At 43.7% G+C, this 22,427-nt stretch overlaps 1 protein-coding gene across 3 annotated transcripts in view; it reads right to left on the reverse strand.

The window, feature by feature from the left end:
• Positions 1–127: 127 nt before the first annotated feature.
• LOC132106047 (gastrula zinc finger protein XlCGF26.1-like) overlaps positions 128–22,427 on the reverse strand; it is a 161,006-nt gene continuing 138,706 nt past the window's right edge. Inside the window, exons 1-3 of one of the 3 annotated variants that reach the window (XM_059511657.1) lie at positions 5,755–5,799; positions 5,089–5,231; positions 131–1,582 (exon numbers count right to left, since the gene is read on the reverse strand). In XM_059511657.1, coding sequence (XP_059367640.1) covers positions 399–1,582; positions 5,089–5,173 — 1,269 coding nt within the window. In that variant the 5' untranslated portion in view covers positions 5,174–5,231; positions 5,755–5,799 and the 3' untranslated portion in view covers positions 131–398. Of the gene's footprint in view, positions 1,583–5,088; positions 5,232–5,754; positions 5,800–9,177; positions 9,230–22,427 lie in introns of those variants that run through there. The other 2 variants (XM_059511658.1, XM_059511656.1) reach the window with 2 other exon arrangements.

Raw genomic sequence — 22,427 nt, forward strand, 5'->3', positions numbered from 1 at the left:
AAAGGACGAACATTCTTTTTCAATCAATTTACACTCCGTGAATAAAACATCTTGTGAATAGTCACTTAATATTATTTACCTCAGAATAGACAACAATATTACTGAAGTTCAGGAGCTGGAACCCACTTAAACCTGTAGAACACTTTATTGCGGTTTTCAATACATGTGAAAAATGAAAGGATGGACGCCACAGATATTAATTTTTTTGCAGTGTAGTTGGTTGAGCTTTCACATTATCATTTCTTCATGCTTTTTTCAATACACTGGCTTTGCTATGACTTCAACCTCAATATTTTAACATTCATGTCATAATGTTATGAAATACTTTTCACAATTGAATTGTCTTCCAGAAAGAATGTGCAGATGTCTGTAGAAATCACTCCTTTTTCTAAACCTTGTCACTCTGTGGAGAATAATGATTTCTTCCCAGAATGAGTTTGCAAATGCAGTTTCATGCTGTTTTTATATGTGAAACTCTTCTCACACTGAGGACACTTGTACGGCTTCTCTCCAGTGTGAACTCTCATGTGAGTTGCAAGGTTTCCTCTAGCAGTGAAGCTCTTTCCACACTGTTGGCAGGGGAAAGGTTTCTCTCCAGTGTGAACTCTCACGTGAATATTGAGGATATCTTTTCTTGAGAAACTCTTTCCACAGTGATGGCACATGAAGGAGTCTTCTCTGGTGTGAACTATTACATGATTCTTGAGTTCATTCATGTCTGTGAAACTTCTTTCGCACTGATAACAGTTAAAGATTTGTCTTGAGTGAAACTTCATGTGATTATTAAGGTTTACATTATGTCTGTAGCTCTTTCCACACTGTTGGCAGACGAAAGGTCTCTCTCCAGTGTGGGTTCGCATGTGAGTCTTCAGATTGACTTTATGCGTGAAACTCTTCCCACACAGTTTGCAGGGGAAAGGTTTCTCTCCAGTGTGAATTTTCATGTGGGCATTAAGTTGTGTTTTTTGTGTAAAACACTTTCCACACTGTTCGCAGGTGAAAGGTTTCTCTCCGGTGTGAATTCTCATGTGGGAATCAAGTTGACTTTTCCATGTACAACACTTTCCACACTGAGGACATATTAACGGCTTCTTATCAATGTGAATTTTCATGTGGACTTCAAGGCTTTCTTTTCGACTGAACGTTTTTCCACACTGTTGGCAGGTAAATGGTCTTTCTCCAGTGTGAATTCTCATGTGGGAATTAAGGTTTCCTTTACTTGTGAAACTCTTTCCACACTGTTCGCAGATGTAAGGTCTCTCTCCAGTGTGAGTTCTCACGTGGTCATTAAGGTGATTTTTCCGTGCAAAACATTTTCCACACTGAGGGCATATTAATGGCTTCTTTTCCATGTGAATTTTCATGTGGACTTCAAGGCTTTCTTTGTTAATGAAAATTTCTCCACACTGTTGGCAGGTGAAAGGTCTAAGGTTTGGGTTTTGTGTTTTTTGAGCTTTTTCTGGTGAGGACATCTGTGAGCAACTAATTGATTTTTCTTCTGTTTTGAAATCATGTTTCTCATTTTGATCTTTCTCTTCCGTTTCATTCAATTCTTGACTCTCCTCTTTCAGTGCCATCAGGTCTGAAATAAAGAAAGAAAGAAAGAAAGAGAAGCACCAGTTAACACCATTTTAACGCAGCAGCTAGAGCTCTTGCCAATCACACTGCATCATCTTAGTCTGGGGGACTGATTGCACAGAGAATAAACAGTGCAAGTCCTCCCTATAGAGATCGCTAACACATGTGACCAACTGGGCGGCAACGTCATCAGAACGCAAAGAATTATGGGTATGTTTGTTCAGTTAACATGGTCTGGCATAGCAGGCTAGTGATAAATTAGCGTGGAAAAACAGAATATAATCCTACAAAATGCAGCGGGCTAAAGAAAACATTGTCGGACCATACCGCCTGAAACTAAATCCTAATGCAAAGATGAGATACGACGAGAAAAATGAGATAGGACTCGATTCTTACGAGCAGAGCGACTGGTCAAGGTAACACCCTCCAGCCCAAAAGAAGGGCATGTGAAAAGGCTGTGTTGTGGTGCTTTTGCAGAAGCCTGAAGAGCTTGATGACATGTTTGCTTGCGATAATCAGAACTGTCCTATACAGTGGTTCATTTAGACCAGCCAGAGAAGAGCCATGCGTCTGTGACTTATCACCCACAACCTACCTCATACATTGTCAGTTTCTCATCATTTCTATGGACTCTTTATAATGTAAATGTATTCATCTAAATGTATTTACATGTTAAATATGTAAAGAAACTGAAATTAAGTTGGTTGTTACTACTATTTAAGTTATGTAATTGTGTTTGCAACAAAAAAAGAACACTGATTTTGCACAATTCTTCCTTAATACAGACAAAGGAGGCAGAATTGCATTCAATCTTTGTGTATTTTATTTACAGACATGGCTAAAATACATTACATGTGAGAAGAGACATTACAAAATCTTTTGGAAAACAAAAAAACATTTACATATTAGATGCGAGCATGGTGTATAATTCTAACACGACGCCTTAACAACAATACTTGGACACGTATTGGTCAAAGCACAGCACAATTTTATCCAGCAAAGTCTTCAGCTCAGTCTCATGAGTGGTGTGGACCGTGCCCGATTCACAGGACCTTCCATCTCAGGTGCAGGTGTAGTGTCTGACAGTAACAATATAAAGAAATCGTGTCATATCACCACCTCTATTCCTGAGGAATCCAGATTAGCTATACACAGGGGGCAACATACACTAACGTTCAAAAGTTTGGGGTCAGTAAGATTATTAAATGTTTTTAAAAGATGCATCTTCTGCTCACCAAGGCTGCATTTATTTGATAAAAAAAAAATAAAAACAGTAATATTGTGAAATATTATGACAATTTAAAGTGACTTTCTTATTTTAATATATTTTAAACTAATTTATTCCTGTAATAAAAGCAGGATCACTCCAACATTTCATAGGCAGGTTTGCCTGCAAACAGTCACCAAATAAATTGCAATGTAGCCTAGATGTACAACATTTAAAACTGATTAACGTTATGCTTTAGTACATTGGTAACTTAAGCTCATTATCTTGCCATGTCATGCTAGTTAACATTTACAGAGAGTAATTGTAACTAACCTTTGTGAAAATGCTTTGAACACACCATCATGTGTGGTGGAGTGTTATCGAAGGTAATCTTGGTCTCCTTACCACTGCTATCCATGCCATTCGTCGCCTTTTTGTCACCTCTGAAACATGGCTTGTACTATTATTTTTCCGCGCTGGAAAACGATAAAAGGATATTCCGTTCTTAAGCTTTATACCACTGCTATCGTGAGAACGACTATTGCAGTTTATAACACAGCAGGTAGACGGCATCTTGAACACTGCGTTCTTCCCTCCATGCAAAGAAGTCTGGCGCCTAATGTTTGTGCCGCAGATTCCCAAAATGCTTTGCGTTCACCACTGGGAATACGTCACGATGACGACACATTAGCGATCTCTATATGCAAAGTATGTAAGTTGCATATTGAACCACAAGGGGGCCCTATTGCAGCTGTGCAATTAATATAATATTAGTTTTATTTTATTAGTTTGACTTTCAACAATTACAAAAACACAATGGCACATTTGGTTTCTGTAATTTATAATGTGGAGGCTTTCCTTGCATGTGATCTGATATGATATACGTATATCGTATCTTTTCACTGTTATGCTGACAACACTCAGATTTATCTTCCAGTGGGGGTCAAACATAAACATTATCGACAATTTATTGGCAGCGTTGGGAAAGATACTTTTAAAATGTATTTCGTTACAAATTATAAAATACATGCTTTAAAAAGTATTTGGTAGTGTTTTCCATTAGATTACTTCATTTTAGTAACAGAGCAAATTAGACAAAACTGTTCTTTTAAGAGTCACTTAATTTTAGTTTCTTATGAATTGCATAAAATCAGCATCGCATTTGCAATCGTGCTAATATTCGGCCAAGCAGTACACTTCTTCCCCGATTGATATTGCTTAACTATACCACATTATTAATATAGAAAAACAAGAACTCGTACAAACCTGAGACTGAAACAACTTACTTTACAATGCTTTGTCAAGGTTAGATGTTCCTTTGAAGCAGAGACAAGTTTTGTTAAGGGTAAAATAAATAAATATGTTGTCCCTTTTCACATTAAGTAAAATCATCTTTGTGTTTATATGACAATTCCATGCTTGGCTTTCTGATTTTCTCTTGCGTTTTAGTCAGTCGTATTTTAATAGGAATCTAAAATACTTTTTTGGATTTAACTGTTATTTGACTCCCGCCCATATTAAATGTAACTATAATGAAATACAGCTACTTATATTATTTTTTTAAATACACAACGACGTTACATGTATTTCGTTACCCCCCAACCCTAAAATGGAGGTCATAGTGCTTGGCTGTAGAAATCAGTAAGTGGCTCAATGCTTAAAATCTTCACAGTCTGGTTTAATTACAGCTAGTGTAAAAAGTGTAGGGTTTGTTCTGGACTCAAATGGATATGGACATCTTCAACAAGTACAGGATGCTGCTGCCAGGAAATTTGAGTCAGTTACACCGCTATTAAAATCGCTCAAATGGTTGCTGGTTCAAAACAGAAGTAGCTAAAAGATTTTGTTATAATTTTGCCCTTTCCAATCTCCTTCGGGTGTGTTGGCTTTGTACAATCCTTCTACATCTTTGAGATCAGGGCACAGATGCGTAAACCTTAAGTGTAATTTCCCCTTAAAATCGCCCTAAAGTTTCCCTTACACTTCATGAGCATTACATAGAATAATTACATATTATATGTTATTTAAGGGTTTCTTTAGGTGAAATGTCATTCACCCTTAGAATAGATAGAAGAGATAGAAGTATCTCTTAAAAGCCATTAAGTGTTGCAGAAAGCCCCTTAATAATAGACCGAACGAGTGCAATATATGATTACATCTCAAAAAGATGTGTTTTGGGGTTTCATGAGACTTTAATTACTACACTTGTGTAATTATCTTTACAAATATCACTCATTACAATGTCCAGCTCTACAGACATAAGGATCAAACGAGTGAGTTCAGCTTTGTGAATGAAAACCAACCTGTTTGTTCCTCAGTATCTTCATGTTTGACTCTGAATGTTTCTTCAATCTTCAAGTCTTCACTCTCTACTTTAATAAACGCCATCTTTATTAAAGTGTCACGTGGATCTCAATTGATTCAGCAGGAGTTTTTTTTCTTTGTCCTGTTTAAGATGAGAGTAATTAACAGAAAGTAAATTATTCTCTAAAATGAACGGAAACTGCATCTCTGGGTGCATCTCAATAACCTCCATATTTCAGTAGAGTCAGTGTACTTAAATTACCTGATTAACACATAATTATACATAAAGTTAATATTTAGGTATTTATGCTTTATACTTGGTATTCTATTATTTGTATTACAATATTAAATAAGATGCACTTTCATGAAAACATATGCAGCTGGTTTGTTAAAGTTAGCATTACACAGTTTGTGTTCTCGCGCTTCGAATCACTGAATCACTTTACGAATGACTCGGTTCAGATGATTCAGACTCGGTTTCTCTCAGTTCTATCGGGAGCGAAATGAGACGCCACTTTTCTGTTAATAATATGCGGTTTACTCATAAGAATAATTTTACAAAAAGTATTACAGCATTTTAGATTGATCCATTTACTTCGTGTAGCTTGTAAAAACGTGTAAGTTGATTGAACATATCGCAACGATTAACGAACTTGAGCACAAACCTTTCTTCAGCCGAATCACAACAAGCGCAGGAGCGCAGCTTCGTGACGTCACATCGCCAGACCAAAATAAAAGTCCCGTCTCTTCTTCTCTTGCTTAATGGCGGATTGTAACCAACTTTTAGGTGCAAAGCAAAACTGATGGAACTGATATTAATTTTTGCAGTGCCTCTTCTGTCATATTTTGTCTGCATTTTCAAATTTTTCACTCTCTTGTGAGCTGGCACAAGACTGAACATTATGCCACCTCCATGTAATCTTAACAAACTGTGATAAAGTTTTACCAGTAGGTCTGTTATTGATAGGGGTCATTTTATGGGAATGTCCATTTACTGTCCCTAGCCTTTACAGAAGTGTTACACTTGAAAAACATTTTAAAATACAATGATGTATTCATAACTATCAAATATATATGATGTAAATACAGTAAAAAATGAAAAAAAAAAAAAAACCTGCTAAAGAATAGAATTAGAATAGTGAGTTTTAAAGTTAGAAGGTCAAATAAAGATGGAAGAGATGGGTTTTAAGCCGATTCTTGAAGATGGCTAAGGACTCAGCTGTCCGGGTTGAGTTGGCCAGGTCCAGATCTCCTGTAGAATAAATAAGATTTTTTATTCATTTATTTATTTTTTAGGTATGTTCACTATACATTAAATACATTTTAATTATTCTGAAACTGTTATCAATACAAAACAAGGGGAGTCCGCCTTTAGTTACTATGCTGCCCGCAGTTGGAATCAGCTTCCAGAAGAGATCAGATGTGCTAAAACACTAGTCACATTTAAATCTAGACTCAAAACTATTTTATTTTAGTTGATTTTATGTAAAGCACTTTGAATTGCCACCGTGTTTGAAATGTGCTATATAAATAAACTTGCCTTACATATTGCATTAGATATCTAGTCGATACATTTAATTACATTACAGTATATTATATTTTTTGCCCTTTAGACAGAATCTCTTTGATAGTTATTCTTCGTATGTTCAGCACACGACAGGACACAATCTATTATGTATTTTCACCAATAATTCATCCCTAAATTGTTGTGCGTGAATGAACGGCACTAAAAAAAGTAAAAAAAAAAATAAAATAAAAAATCACTCTGCATTAGTTTGACACAAGATTTGAACCAGTATAAAAAAGTATATAGCCTTAATATTATGTGGTGGTCACAACAACATTGAGCTACCTAACAACATAACACAAGCCCCAGACATTACAGTGCTACACTCGCACTGACTCTTATTCTGCCTGAAAGAATGAAAAGACAGAGCTGAAGGTGGAGCGATTCGACCAATCAGATGAAAGCAGCTCTGCTCAGTTTCAGCTCTGCCCTCAAGTGCGAATGAAATATTGAAGGCATAAACCGATTTGTAACGGAAACGTTTTTATAATCAAATCTTACACGGACCAACCGTCTTGTCCATGTTCTCTCACTTGAATCCTCTTGAGTCTCTTGACCTTCTGCAAGCCCCGCCTTGTTCATGCAGTGATTGACGTGGACCGAGGAGGCGGAGACGTGATCGGCTCGGAATGCACTTTCAATGTGCACATTGAATTTTTGAATTCATTGTGGGACATTGAATGAAAATGCAATCGTAAGTGTCTTGAGTGTGAGTGTAAATGCAATTAAGAAGAATAACATTTGAATGATAACTTTGCCACAGTTTTTGCTTTAACATGTTACACATATGTAATCATTTCTGAAATACATTTTCATTTGAATATTGCAACTTAAAGCATTAAAAGTAGTATTAATTTTACATATTAAAACTAGTGTGTGAAATGGCAAATGAAAATTATGTAATTTAATTTTTATTTTCATTTTGCACCAAACGTTGCAAAAATGTAAATGTAAATACAGAAATGCATTGCCATTTTAAATATTGCATTGTCATTTTGCATATTACATTACAAATGGAATACTGCTATCCATATGCTTCCATAAAGACCAAAGTTTTATGTACAGTCAATTGTGTTTTGTGTCTAGTTGATTCCAATTCAGATACATACATTCACAACCATAGAAGCAGAAAAATATGTAGCAAAGTTATTTAAACGAAGTACATTTTACAGCAAAGTAGTGCAACTTATTATTATTAAACAATGAAATGATGCATACATCGATTTTTGCAGTTCATAGCCAATGTTATGAAGTCTACATCACAAACTAAAAATCGGGGGGTCATTGTGGCATGGAAAAGACTCGAGATGCCATCAGTTCCAGATTCTACTGGCCTGGCATTAAAGAGAACATCCACAAATGGGTGAGTTTTATTCTTGCATACTCATTTGTTGCTCATTATTTTAAAGAAAAATCACCAAATCTCTAGAACGTATTAACACAGAACATTACATTTTGTAGATATCCCAGTGCCCTGAATGCCAGGCCAGAAGGTCTACATCACGATAAAGGGGAGTATATCCAATGACAGAAGTGTCAAAAATTTATAAAATGCATATTGTCCTTCTATACACCCTTTTTCTTTCTTTTTTTCAGATCACAGAGCATCTGGAATAGATGGGAATGGATTTGGTTGGGAAATTGTATCCAACCAGAGAAGGGGAATCAATACATCTGTGTTATGATTGATTATTTTACTAAGTGGACAGACAGAGGCCTACCCACTGACTTCAAAAAGTGCAAGGGAAGTGTCTAACTGCATTTTTTTTTTCTTCCTATAAATTTGGAGCTTCAAAAAGAGTTTGTCAATAAGGTAACATGTCACCTAATGGGCTTTTGGTTAAAACAATAAAAGTTTATTCTCATTTCTCAGTATACTGTACACTTATTTTCACAGATTAGTTTTGACCTTTTGTCAGAGGTTGGGTATTAAAAGGAGCTTCTCCGTACCACCCACAAACGGAGAAAATGAAGGGAATCATCCAAAGGTATGATGCTGACCCGGATTGTTTATAGCTTTTTATATTATGGGCCATTGAATGATTGATTCTGATTGACAAGACCGAAGCAGATGAAGGAAACAATGGAAACACTGTTTGCTGACCAAGACCACAGTGTCCTGACTAACCTGCTCTTCTACACTGAACACTATCTGTCAGCATTTACCCTTCACAAAGAAAAGAGGCATCTGTAAAGGCAGACAAATCCTAGAATACTAGGATTACTAATACTCCACAACTAAGATGAACTCCTCAACAGTTTGAAAGGAAAAAGTTCTGTTTTAAGTAAATAAAATATGGCCGTGATTGAGGTCGATTACTAATTTGTCACAAAGACAATTTAAAGAACTTGATCAAAATCATTAAAATTAATCTATTTGTCTTGAAGTGAAATCAGACATATCACAGCATGATCTTTACCTCTGTGCACTCAATATTCCACCTCATGACTCATGAAAATGATGAATCTTAAAATCTGTTTTCTTTGAAAGCCAAACTCAGATGGAACCAATCTAGCTCACCTTAGATCAGGGGTAGGAAACGTCGGTCCTGGAGTGCTGATGTTTTGCAGAGAACACTTTTTTTTTGTGGCCTTAGTAATCCTGAAGACCTTGATTGGCTTGTTCAGGTGTGTTTGATTAGGGTTAGAACTAAACTCTGCAGCATATGCTGGTTAGGTATGTTGTGATGCTGGTTTATGCTGGTCATGTGCTGGCAAAGGACCAGCATCAAAACATACCTAACCAGCATGTGCTGTTTTTTTTTTTTCTCAGCAGGACTGATGTTAATGGAATAAACTTAGCAACAACAAATTACAAAAATCACATATTCAAAGCATTAGCAACTCTAACATTAAACAGCAAAGCAAACATAAATCAACAAATGGTTTAATAATGAATGCACAAAGGTCAGGAAAGAACAAAGACGACTTTCTAACAAACATAAAGATACATCCAATCAGACATTATGGTTCACTTATTCTGAAAGTCTGAAAAACAAAATCACAAAAGACTACTGTGGAACAATAGAGAAAAATACTTTAAAAACCAAAATTTGGAAATTGATGAACCAGTAGATTCAAACGACCACCACTTTCTGGAATCTATATACAACACTTGTATTGAAATCAGTCATTTTCTAAAAAAAAAATGGTTTCATTTCACTGCTCTGCGATGCATGTCCATGATTTTATGTAATTAGGGTCACAATTGACAAAGGCGGAAGTACCGACTCAGTGTTTAAAAATATGATGGAGGACGACCGTTCAAAAGTTGTATGTTCAGTGATACATATTCAAATGTCTTTAGTTTATCGTTTAAAATGGTCACTTCGTGTGCGTATCCTGGATGTTTAATCTTATGAAAACCTAACTTCAACCTACATAAAAGCGTGACCTTTTCAATGTTATTACGTGAAGTCATGCAAGACATGGATGTTTGTTTTTGTTTTGTTTTTTTTGAAAATGCCCAATTGTTTGGCTAGATAAGAAACTTATTCCTCGTCTGGTGTTGTATAGTGCCCTGTGAAACTGCAGTGAAACTGTAATTTTGACCTTCAACCATTAAAGTCCTCTATAAGGAGAGAAATCCTGGAATGTTTTTATCAAAAACCTTAATTTATTTTCAACTGAAGAAAGAAAGACGTAAACATCTTGGCTGACATGGGGGTGAGTAAATTATCAGGAATTTTTTATTTAAAAGTGAACTAATCCTTTAACACCAGTGATACTGTGGTGTATGTATGACTCCAAGAAAATTAGGAGCTCCAATATTATTTTAATAAAGAATGACAGATTATTTACTTGTGGTGGATTGCTTGTGGTTGGTGGATTAAATACAAACTCAATCTGTCCCTTATATTTTGTGTGTGTCAACGTTTTAAAGTGGCAAAACTGAAAAAAACGGGACCCCTTCATTGTGTCTTTGGTCATGAACACATCTACAACCATGTTTATATTTCATCTGGTGGTTGGTACATGATACTGGTAGTGATTGACACTAATGACTTGGAACAATTAAAGGAATACCCCACCCCACAATGAAAATGTAGACATTAATCACTTACCCTCATGTCGTTCCAAACCCGTAAAAGCTTTGTTTGTCTTAAGAACACAATTTAAGATATTTTGCCTGAGAACTGGGAGGTTTGTGACTGTCCCATAGACTGCCAAGAAAACTACACGGTCAATCTTTGATGAGAGAGACTAAACTCAAACTCATAACATTGCCTTTGCTGATGTCACAAGGTGACGATCTTTAGGGGCGGAACCAAAATTCGGGAAGTTTGGTTCCGCCCGGAAGCGTTTCCGCCCGGACCGGAAAAACAGAACACCGGAACTTCCGGTAGCGCCGTAAGAAGGAAAATCAGGGAATTCGATGCACCTGTGCCTAGTTAGGGACAGCGGTTGGTGATTGGAGGATACGCTGGACAAGGCAGTACTTAAGGCCAAGTTATTTCCCAGTCTGGGAAGCTCTTTTTGGTGTGTGTGAAGCACTGGGTTGTGCCCGTCTTGGTACGCTGCTGGTAGCTGTCTAACTCTCTCTCTCCCTCAGGCTGGAATTGTATGATTGTGAAGACATCGCGAACCTTAAAGGTTGAGAAGTGAACAGATTATACGGCGAACTGAGACGACGTGAAAAAGGGGATTGGAAGTGGCATTGATGTGAGTACTAAGAGCCAGTCGAAAGTGCCCTGTATATTGACCTGGCGTTGTGTAGATCTCTCCAGGAGGAGGAGGGCGGCCCTACCCCTAATATAGTGTGGTGGGAGAGCCGAAGGAATACTTATTGAAGTAGTCACAACGACGACATCACTAGCTAGGCCGCATATTCCATCGCCAGATCCGAACCAAGCGAAGTGAAGGAAGACGGGTGTCCTTTCCGTACACTGAGTGTGGTGGGTGAGTCTTCGTGCTGTGAAAACCTATAATTTTGACGTGGTGTTGTATATTGCTGTGGGCTGCTGTGTATTGCCGTGTGTCCTGTCAGATAAACCCCCGCCTTCACGCACTTCGGCGTGGGAGGACAAGGAGATTGCTGGTCCTAGCCTAGTTCAGTACAGTATATGTTGTGAGCGTGCTTCAGATCTCCGGAGATAGCACGGTACGCTGTGTCCAGCCCAGAGGTGAAAGCCATCCAAAGCAGAGTAACTGTGTTTTGTGTCCAAGTTGATACCTGTGGAGAGGAAAGGAAAGAGAGTGAGTAACACAAGGAGAAACAGAGGAAACCTGTACTTACAGTGCGCTGTGTTCAGCCCAGAGGTGAGAGCCATTCAAAGCAAACTAACGGTGCTATTGTGCCCAAGTTGATATCTGTGGAGAGAAAAGGAGAGAGAGGGAATAACACGAGGAGGAATAGAGCGAACCTTGTACTTACAGTACGCTGTGTCCAGCCCAGAGGTGAGAGCCATTTAAAGCAAACTAACTGTGCTATTGTGCCCAAGTTGATACCTGTGGAGAGAAAAGGAGAGAGAGGTGAATAACACGAGGAGGAATAGAGCGAACCCTGTACTTACAGTACGCTGCGTCCAGCCCAGAGGTGAGAGCCATTCAAAGCAAACTAACTGTGCTATTGTGCCTAAGTTGATACCTGTGGAGAGAAAAGGAGAGAGAGAGTGAATAACACGAGGAGGAATAGAGCGAACCCTGTACTTACAGTACGCTGTGTCCAGCCCAGAGGTGAGAGCCATTCAAAGCAAACTAACTGTGCTATTGTGCCCAAGTTGATACCTGTGGAGAGAAAAGGAGAGAGAGTGGGTAACACGAGGAGAGACTGAGGAAACCTGTACTTACGCCGCTGCCTGTGGAGAAAGAGAAAGCGAGTGAGCACCCAAGGAACGAACTGTGTGAACCAGTACTTACTGTGAGCTGTAATCAGCGAAGAGGTGAGAGCAGAACCAAGCTGAACTAACTGTGCCTGTGTGTCCCAGCCGTTGCCTGTGGAGAAAGAGAAAGCGAGTGAGCACCCAAGGAACGAACTGTGTGAACCAGTACTTACTGTGAGCTGTAATCAGCGAAGAGGTGAGAGCAAAACCAAGCTGAATTAACTGTGCCTGTGTGTCCCAGCCGTTGCCTGTGGAGAAAGAGAAAGAGCCCGTTGCCTGTGGAGGAAGAGAAAGAGAGTGAGCACCTCGAGAACGAACTGTGTGAACCAGTACTTACCGTGAGCTGTATTCAGCGAAGAGGAGGAAGAAGGAGGGCGCTACGGATACCTAAGACTCAGGCCGGGGCCCGAGTCCCACGCCCCGGATCCCCGTGGCCCCCTTGCTCCCTGACCTCTTCCCGGCCATAGCCCATCTGGAGGGCCGAGTCAGAGTTTAGTTTTAATTGCCCTTTCCCTATTCCCCAAGCTATTTTTAGATATTTAAATAAAGATTGTTTTATCACTTACTTGTTCTCGTGTTGTTTGGCCATTGGGTCGGGTTTGGGGACCTCCTCGAGGTGGAAGTTGAGAAGGGGTGTGGCTTAGTTAAAGCATAGCCAGCCCCTGGGTGTGACAGATTTGGCGTAGTCGGCAGGGTTTCCACCTCGAGTTGAGTAACCAAGGTCGTCCAATGACCGACAACGCGGGGCTTTCAGCCCAACCCCGTGCCATGCCCGTTTTTATGGGGAGCCCCTGGATTCAAAAATATGGGGGGACAGAATCCGAGGTACGATTGTCTGAATGGAAGGCTCAACTAGAGTACTTGGCCGACCTACAGGGCCTTAGTGCAGCCCAGCGGCTTCAATTTGTGTTAAACTCCCTGGATGGAGAAGCGCGGCGAGAGGTGCATGCCGCCCCCGAAGCCGTTAGAGCCAACGCCCAAACCGTGTTCCAGTTCCTCACTGAACAGTATGGTGACCACACCCCCGTAGCTGTCCTTCGCTCCCAGTTCTTCAATTGTAAGCAGGGCCCCCGCCAACCGATTAGAGCTTTCGCCCTGAGGTTGCGAGAGCAATTCGCCCGACTACAGACCCGTCGGGACCACGGGTTGGGAGATGGAGAGACTCTATTGCGGGACCAGTTTCTTCTGGGGTTGAAGGAGGGTCCGGTGAGACAGAGCCTACGTATCCAGTTTCGAAGGGACCCGGGTCTTACGTTCGAAGATCTGAAGAAAGAGGCACTGGCCCTGGAAGGTGATGAGACTGAGGTGAGTGGTTCCCCAGTGTGTGTGGTTGTCAGTGAAGTAGCACCAGCACAACCCGGAGGCCCTGACTGGAAGCAAGCACTGAAGGCTGAACTTTTGAAAGATGTCCGCGACCAGATGTCTGAACTGTCTAAAGCCCTCGTAGGAGAATTGCGCCAAGGACGGGCGCGGGAGGAACCACGGCCGGCGCCCCGAGACCGAGTGTACTCAGAGGGAGGCCGAGAGCCGTTCAGGCGCCCGAACCACTTTAACCGGCCCCGTTTCGAATGGGACGAGCAAGGGCGACCCATCTGTAACCGCTGTGGCAAACCAGGTCACTATAGCCGTCAGTGTGGGCCCCGCAGGGCGTCAGAAGGGGGTTTTTAGGTCGGCCGGCCACTGTGGGTCGTGTGGCCGGGACCCCTCGAGAAGACCCTGGAAGAGGATATGGCTCTAGGAGCCAGATGATTGGGCGTAGCCCCGTGGCGAAGGTGAGAGTGTGCGGCAAGGAGATTCAATGCCTGGTAGACACAGGCTCCCAAGTGACGTTGTTTGCTGAGAGTTTATCCGAAGAAGTGTTTGGGAAACAAGGGGCACCAGGGGCGGAGGCCCCCTGGCTTACTCTGAAGGGCGCAAACGGCCTCGACATCCCATATATTGGCTACCGATTGACGGACCTAGAGGTTCACGGAGTGATGGTCCCCCAGAAAGGTGTGATTATCGTGCAAGACCATTGTCTGGGTGCACATCGAGCCCTGTTGGGCATGAATGTCCTCGCTGATTGCTGGGAAGAGCTATTTCGGGCTAGGCCCGTATCGAAGATACCACCTGCAGAGAGGCCCAAGTGGGAGTGTGTGGTAGCTGACTGTCGAAGGGTGCAAATGAGCCAAGTCCGCAGGGAACAGGAAGAGGTAGGAAGAGTGATGTGTCGTTTTGCTTTGTCTGTCCCCGCAAAAAGTGAGGCTGTTGTGTGGGCGCGAGTACCGCCCCGAAGAGCGGGCCCAGAAGAGTGGGTGCTGGTGGAGCCCCATGTGGATTGTCCACAAGTGGAAGTGGCACGAGGATTATCGACGGTCCGGCGGGGGAGAGTCCCCGTGAGGATACGGAATGTACATCCATACGCGGTGCAACTACATCGGCACCAACGATTAGCCCGTCTGACAACGGTTACATCCCACCAAGTAAGGGAAGAGAGGGATATTAGTTTTCGTCAGGTGTGCCCCACTGTCATCGAGGTGGCCCTGACACAAGTAGACACCCCATGGGGTGGTATGGAGAGGAGTGTGCCGAGCCACCTGGCGGGTGAGTCGTTACAAGGGGAGGATTTAGAGCAAGCACAGACACAGAAGTTACAGGCCCTCCTTCGGAGATGGCAGCATGTGTTCGCCACCCACGACGAAGACTACGGATGCACCCAGGTGGTACAACATCATATACCTACCGGGGATGCAGGGCCCAGCCGGGAGAGGTATCGCCCAATTCCGCCCACTTTGTATACCGAGGTACGTACACTCCTGCAAGGCATGCTGAAGCAAGGAGTTGTTAGGGAAAGCAGCAGCCCGTGGGCGGCCCCCATAGTGCTGGTGCAAAAGAAGACGGGGGCTTGGAGATTCTGCGTGGACTACCGTAAGCTGAACCTCGTGACTAAGAAAGACGCTTTCCCTTTGCCACGGATCGAAGATTCGCTTGCCAGCCTCACGCAGTCGGCATGGTACTCTACCCTAGATTTGGCCAGTGGCTACTGGCAGGTGCAGGTGGCCGAAGCAGACCGGGAGAAGACTGCCTTTACAACCCCGTTTGGACTATTTGAATGGGACCGGATGCCTTTCGGGCTCTGTAACGCTCCGGCCACCTTCCAGCGGCTGATGCAGCGGTGCTTGGGAGGTCAGTTAATGGAGTCAGTATTAGTTTACCTGGATGATGTGATTGTCTACTCCCCAGATTTTGATTCACACCTGAGGCACCTCGAGGAAGTCTTTCGGGCCATGGAGAAGTACGGATTGAAACTACAGCCCAATAAGTGTCACTTACTACGGAGAGAAGTCAACTTTCTGGGCCACGTGGTCAGTGCGGCTGGAGTGTCCGTCGATCCTGGAAAGGTATCGGCCGTGAAGGACTGGAAGGCCCCGAGGACAGTGAGGCAAGTGCGATCCTTTTTAGGATTTGTGGGATACTATAGGCGTTTCATAAAGGACTTTTCAAAAATTGCTAAACCCCTTAATCAGTTGCTGGTTGGCACAGGTCGTAACCGGGGCCGGGGGTCGCCCAACGTAGACTGGGATGCAAATTGTGAGTCGGCGTTCCAGACATTGAAGCAGGAGCTGCTACAGGCCCCTATCTTGGCATACGCAGATTTCACAAAACCATTCCTTTTGTATACAGATGCCAGCAATCTCGGGCTGGGAGCGGTGTTGGCTCAACGGCAGGACGGAGTTGAGAGGGTCATCGCGTACGCCAGCCGGAGCCTCCACCCAGCCGAGAGGAACGATGCGAACTATAGTTCTTTCAAATTGGAGCTGCTGGCGTTGAAGTGGGCCCTAAGTGAGAAATTTAAAGACTACCTCTGGGGTGCCAAGGTGACGATCATTACAGACAATAACCCATTAGTACACTTACAGACGGCGAAGCTGGGAGCCGTGGAGCAGCGGTGGGTGGCCCAACTGGCCAACTTTGACTATCAACTACAGTACCGACCAGGGCGTGAACACACGAACGCGGACGTCCTCTCAAGGCTGCCCGAAGCGGAAAGCCCCGGAGGGGCCAGCCCGGAGGAGGGCTATATGGTAGGAGCAGTAGAGGCACCAGGCAGCAGACAAGAGGCCGTGCCTGAGAACTGGGGATGGGATCCCCGTCGGTGGAGGGAGAGACAGGCCAGGGATCAAGATGTGCGGCTGGTAAGAGAATGGCTGGAACAGGGCCGACGGCTGACGCCAGCGGAGAGGTTAGCCCAGACGGATACTGGGAGGAGGCTGCTGGGGCAATGGGACAGGCTGGAGCTGAGAGATGGCGTTTTGTGCAGAAGGGTCAGTGACCCGAAGTTGGGCGAAGAAGTACGCCAGATCGTGGTACCCGCAGATGAGGTAACGGCTTTAGTTTCGGCGTACCACAACCAGTTGGGGCATCAGGGACAGGAGAGGACCGTGTCCCTGCTTAGGAGATTCTTCTTTTGGCCCGGGCTAGAGGCATCGGTGCACGCCCTAATTCAAGCTTGCCCGAGATGCATATTGTTTAAGTCCAGACGGGAGGTCCGAGCGCCAATGGTACCCATCCATGCGAAGGCCCCCCTTCATATCATGGCTATGGACTTCTTGACACTGGGCCGACCACGAGATCGCTACCAGAACATCTTGGTAATAACGGATTTGTTCACAAAGTACGCTTGGGCTATCCCCACCCTCGACCAGACTGCAACCACCACCGCTACAGTTTTATGGCGGGCCGTCTTCCAGACGTTCGGATGCCCGGAGTTTCTGCACTCCGATCAAGGAGCCAACTTTGAGTCCAGGGTAATTAGAGAACTATGCCAGTTGTACGGTTGCACGAAAACTCACACCACTTCGTGTCATCCTCAGGGGAACGGCGGCTGTGAGAGATTCAATCAGACCCTATTGGGGCTGCTGGGGACCTTGGACCAACAACGGCAGGACGATTGGGTGAGTGCCTTGCCAAACCTCCTACAGGCCTATAACAACAGTATACATAGTACTACGGGTTACGCTCCCACTTACCTGATGTTTGGCAGACACATACGAATGCCTACTGACCTGGTCCTAGGAGTGATAGCCGACCAAGAGGAAGCAAGTGTAACGGAGTGGGTGGGGCGCCATCACCAGCGCTTGCATTTCGCCTACGAGCAGGTGTCGAAAAGGATACAGACGGCAGGAGAGAAAAGTAAGCGGTTGTATGATCGGACTGCTAGAGAAGCCCCTCTACTGCCAGGAGAGAGGGTGTTGGTGAGAGATAATCGGCGGCAGGGGAAGGGGAAACTGAGTGACCGTTGGGAGGCCACCCCTTATGTAGTCTGCCGGCAGCAGAGGCCGGGGCAGCCGGTCTATACCATCCGGCCAGAAGGGAAGTCAGGCCCCGACCGTGTGGTGCACCGGAACATGATTCGCCCATGCCCTAACTACCCTGAAGCCGTGGAAGAAGTCCCCACGGAACCTGTACCAGCGGCCCCCTGGATTGAAGGTTGGGCTGTGGTACCAGGGAGACCCGTGGTGGCACCACCCCCGATCGCCCCGAGAGAACCAGAAGCAGCCCCTGAACAAGCTGAGCCCGATTCACCAGTGAGACGATCCCGGCGAGAGAACCGAGGCCGACCCCCTGCCCGCTATGGGGAGTGGACAGCCCGAGGACGTTCTAGGGACTAGAACGGATTGGCGGGGGAGGATGTCACAAGGTGACGATCTTTAGGGGCGGAACCAAAATTCGGGAAGTTTGGTTCCGCCCGGAAGCGTTTCCGCCCGGACCGGAAAAACAGAACACCGGAACTTCCGGTAGCGCCGTAAGAAGGAAAATCAGGGAATTCGATGCACCTGTGCCTAGTTAGGGACAGCGGTTGGTGATTGGAGGATACGCTGGACAAGGCAGTACTTAAGGCCAAGTTATTTCCCAGTCTGGGAAGCTCTTTTTGGTGTGTGTGAAGCACTGGGTTGTGCCCGTCTTGGTACGCTGCTGGTAGCTGTCTAACTCTCTCTCTCCCTCAGGCTGGAATTGTATGATTGTGAAGACATCGCGAACCTTAAAGGTTGAGAAGTGAACAGATTATACGGCGAACTGAGACGACGTGAAAAAGGGGATTGGAAGTGGCATTGATGTGAGTACTAAGAGCCAGTCGAAAGTGCCCTGTATATTGACCTGGCGTTGTGTAGATCTCTCCAGGAGGAGGAGGGCGGCCCTACCCCTAATATAGTGTGGTGGGAGAGCCGAAGGAATACTTATTGAAGTAGTCACAACGACGACATCACTAGCTAGGCCGCATATTCCATCGCCAGATCCGAACCAAGCGAAGTGAAGGAAGACGGGTGTCCTTTCCGTACACTGAGTGTGGTGGGTGAGTCTTCGTGCTGTGAAAACCTATAATTTTGACGTGGTGTTGTATATTGCTGTGGGCTGCTGTGTATTGCCGTGTGTCCTGTCAGATAAACCCCCGCCTTCACGCACTTCGGCGTGGGAGGACAAGGAGATTGCTGGTCCTAGCCTAGTTCAGTACAGTATATGTTGTGAGCGTGCTTCAGATCTCCGGAGATAGCACGGTACGCTGTGTCCAGCCCAGAGGTGAAAGCCATCCAAAGCAGAGTAACTGTGTTTTGTGTCCAAGTTGATACCTGTGGAGAGGAAAGGAAAGAGAGTGAGTAACACAAGGAGAAACAGAGGAAACCTGTACTTACAGTGCGCTGTGTTCAGCCCAGAGGTGAGAGCCATTCAAAGCAAACTAACGGTGCTATTGTGCCCAAGTTGATATCTGTGGAGAGAAAAGGAGAGAGAGGGAATAACACGAGGAGGAATAGAGCGAACCTTGTACTTACAGTACGCTGTGTCCAGCCCAGAGGTGAGAGCCATTTAAAGCAAACTAACTGTGCTATTGTGCCCAAGTTGATACCTGTGGAGAGAAAAGGAGAGAGAGGTGAATAACACGAGGAGGAATAGAGCGAACCCTGTACTTACAGTACGCTGCGTCCAGCCCAGAGGTGAGAGCCATTCAAAGCAAACTAACTGTGCTATTGTGCCTAAGTTGATACCTGTGGAGAGAAAAGGAGAGAGAGAGTGAATAACACGAGGAGGAATAGAGCGAACCCTGTACTTACAGTACGCTGTGTCCAGCCCAGAGGTGAGAGCCATTCAAAGCAAACTAACTGTGCTATTGTGCCCAAGTTGATACCTGTGGAGAGAAAAGGAGAGAGAGTGGGTAACACGAGGAGAGACTGAGGAAACCTGTACTTACGCCGCTGCCTGTGGAGAAAGAGAAAGCGAGTGAGCACCCAAGGAACGAACTGTGTGAACCAGTACTTACTGTGAGCTGTAATCAGCGAAGAGGTGAGAGCAGAACCAAGCTGAACTAACTGTGCCTGTGTGTCCCAGCCGTTGCCTGTGGAGAAAGAGAAAGCGAGTGAGCACCCAAGGAACGAACTGTGTGAACCAGTACTTACTGTGAGCTGTAATCAGCGAAGAGGTGAGAGCAAAACCAAGCTGAATTAACTGTGCCTGTGTGTCCCAGCCGTTGCCTGTGGAGAAAGAGAAAGAGCCCGTTGCCTGTGGAGGAAGAGAAAGAGAGTGAGCACCTCGAGAACGAACTGTGTGAACCAGTACTTACCGTGAGCTGTATTCAGCGAAGAGGAGGAAGAAGGAGGGCGCTACGGATACCTAAGACTCAGGCCGGGGCCCGAGTCCCACGCCCCGGATCCCCGTGGCCCCCTTGCTCCCTGACCTCTTCCCGGCCATAGCCCATCTGGAGGGCCGAGTCAGAGTTTAGTTTTAATTGCCCTTTCCCTATTCCCCAAGCTATTTTTAGATATTTAAATAAAGATTGTTTTATCACTTACTTGTTCTCGTGTTGTTTGGCCATTGGGTCGGGTTTGGGGACCTCCTCGAGGTGGAAGTTGAGAAGGGGTGTGGCTTAGTTAAAGCATAGCCAGCCCCTGGGTGTGACACTGATGTGCATCTGCCTTTGACTCTGGTGAATGTAAATCTGCTGAGCTTTCTTGTGAACTGTCGGGGTTTGGATCTTGATCTTGGATTTGTATTGATTGTGCATAGCTCAAGGATTTGCCAGATATTGTGTCTTTTTGTCACGAAGTATAAAGATTCTTTGCTGTTGGCTTAAATCTGCCCACACCTTCTCTGAGAGGACCGCTATATTCTGTCCTATAATAATCTGTCCTATAATAATTATAATAAACCTATAATAATGTCCTATAATAATCAAACAGGAAGTTAATAATCATGCAAGTTTTATATTTGTCATCCATTCTGTATTAGCCATGTTAAGATATTGCTACATATGACTGGCGGATGTCATTTGATAGGCTTCAAAGAACAGATTTATGTTAATCCACCATTACACCTCCCTTGGTTGTTTTTTCAGAGGAGCATCTGGAAGCTGCTCCTTAGAGAGGGGGGTCGTGTCAAAGTGTCTGGTTTGTGTATCCTGGGTGTCCACTAGAGGTCTCACTTCCCCTTATCGTCACCCCACTTCAGGAACTGCATTTCACACAAGCCTTTATCTGGACTCATCACTGTTCATTGCACACAGCTGTTCCCACTTACATTGTTTGCACCTGCCTATATATAACCTGTTTGTTTCTGACTTTGTGATGGAGTCCTTGTTTAAAGTCACCCTGTCATTTTGTGTTCCCTGGATTATGTTTGTGTTTCTTGTTTTGGACCGCTTATCTGGATTTGACCTTTGCCTGGATGGATTTATGATTCTGGATTACCCTGGGTCTTGATCTGTTTGTGTGCGTCCCGTGACACTCAGACCAAACCAGCACAAACGTTTATCATTGCGGCACAAACGTAGCACAAACAAATAGCATGGTTTTGGTAATCATTTTATTTTATGAGATGCCAACTTCACGGAGGTAAATATTTGGAATGGCCAAAAGCAGGTATGGATGAATGAATATTCCTGTGTATATCTTTGTAGTTATTTTTTTACAAGAAAGCTAAATTGGCAAAACTTGTTTGTTTATACATCCATTTTCTTAGTTTGCCTCTTGTCCGCAGAATTATTGTGGTGGACCCGTCTGTAAAAATACACACACAGTAAATACAATACACCATAATCAGAAAATGCTTGGATGTTTTGTAAAATGCATTGAAATCAAGAATCTGTGAGTGTTTAATTCTCTTTAACGTTTATTTAAACGTATTTGTGTTTTCAAAAAGTGTGTTCCGTGAACATAAACTTTTTGATTTTGATGGCTGCAACACACTCAAAAAAAAGTTTGGCCAAAGGCCAAATAAAAGTGAAAATGTTATAGAATATCATAATGAAACAGTTCACAGTAAGTAGGTGAATTGGTAATAGGTGAGGGGATCATGTTTGGGTATAAAAGGAACATCTGAGTCTTTGCAAGAAAAGCTGGATCGTGGCTCATCTCTTTGTGTCAAATTTCATGTTTGGTCCTAGAGAGCCGCTCTCCTGCAGAGTTCAGATTCAACCCTGAAAATAAACCTCACCTGTCTGTACCATAAGTAATCCTGAAGACATTGATTAGCTTGTTCAGGTGTGTTTGATTAGGGTTGGAGCTAGGGCTGTAGCTATCGAATAATTTAGTTATCGAGTATTCTACCGAAAATTCCATCGATTAATCGAGTAATCACATAAAATGTGTTTTTGCTTAATTAAAGTGCAATATTAAATATGCAAGAGAAAATAAGACTCTGGGTCTCTTAACCCTTGTGCGTTGTTGGGGACGTTTTCGTCCACTAGGGGGTAAAGTTGAGTCTTATTTTGGCCACAACTTTCTCTGTGTTTGAGCTAATGGAATGATTTTTGGTGACAAATCTTATTTTGACTCATATTTTGGGAAAATGCTTTGAAATTTTTCAAAAACTCAACGGTACACTGTGGGCAAATTCACTACCCTTTCGGGATGTTCGTGGATGAAAACATCCACTAAATAAACTGCTGTAAAAATGTATCAGATAAATATTTTTTTTCAAT

Source organism: Carassius carassius, chromosome 26 (assembly GCF_963082965.1).
Source record: "Carassius carassius chromosome 26, fCarCar2.1, whole genome shotgun sequence".
In the NCBI taxonomy this organism is placed as follows: Eukaryota; Metazoa; Chordata; class Actinopteri; order Cypriniformes; family Cyprinidae; genus Carassius; species Carassius carassius.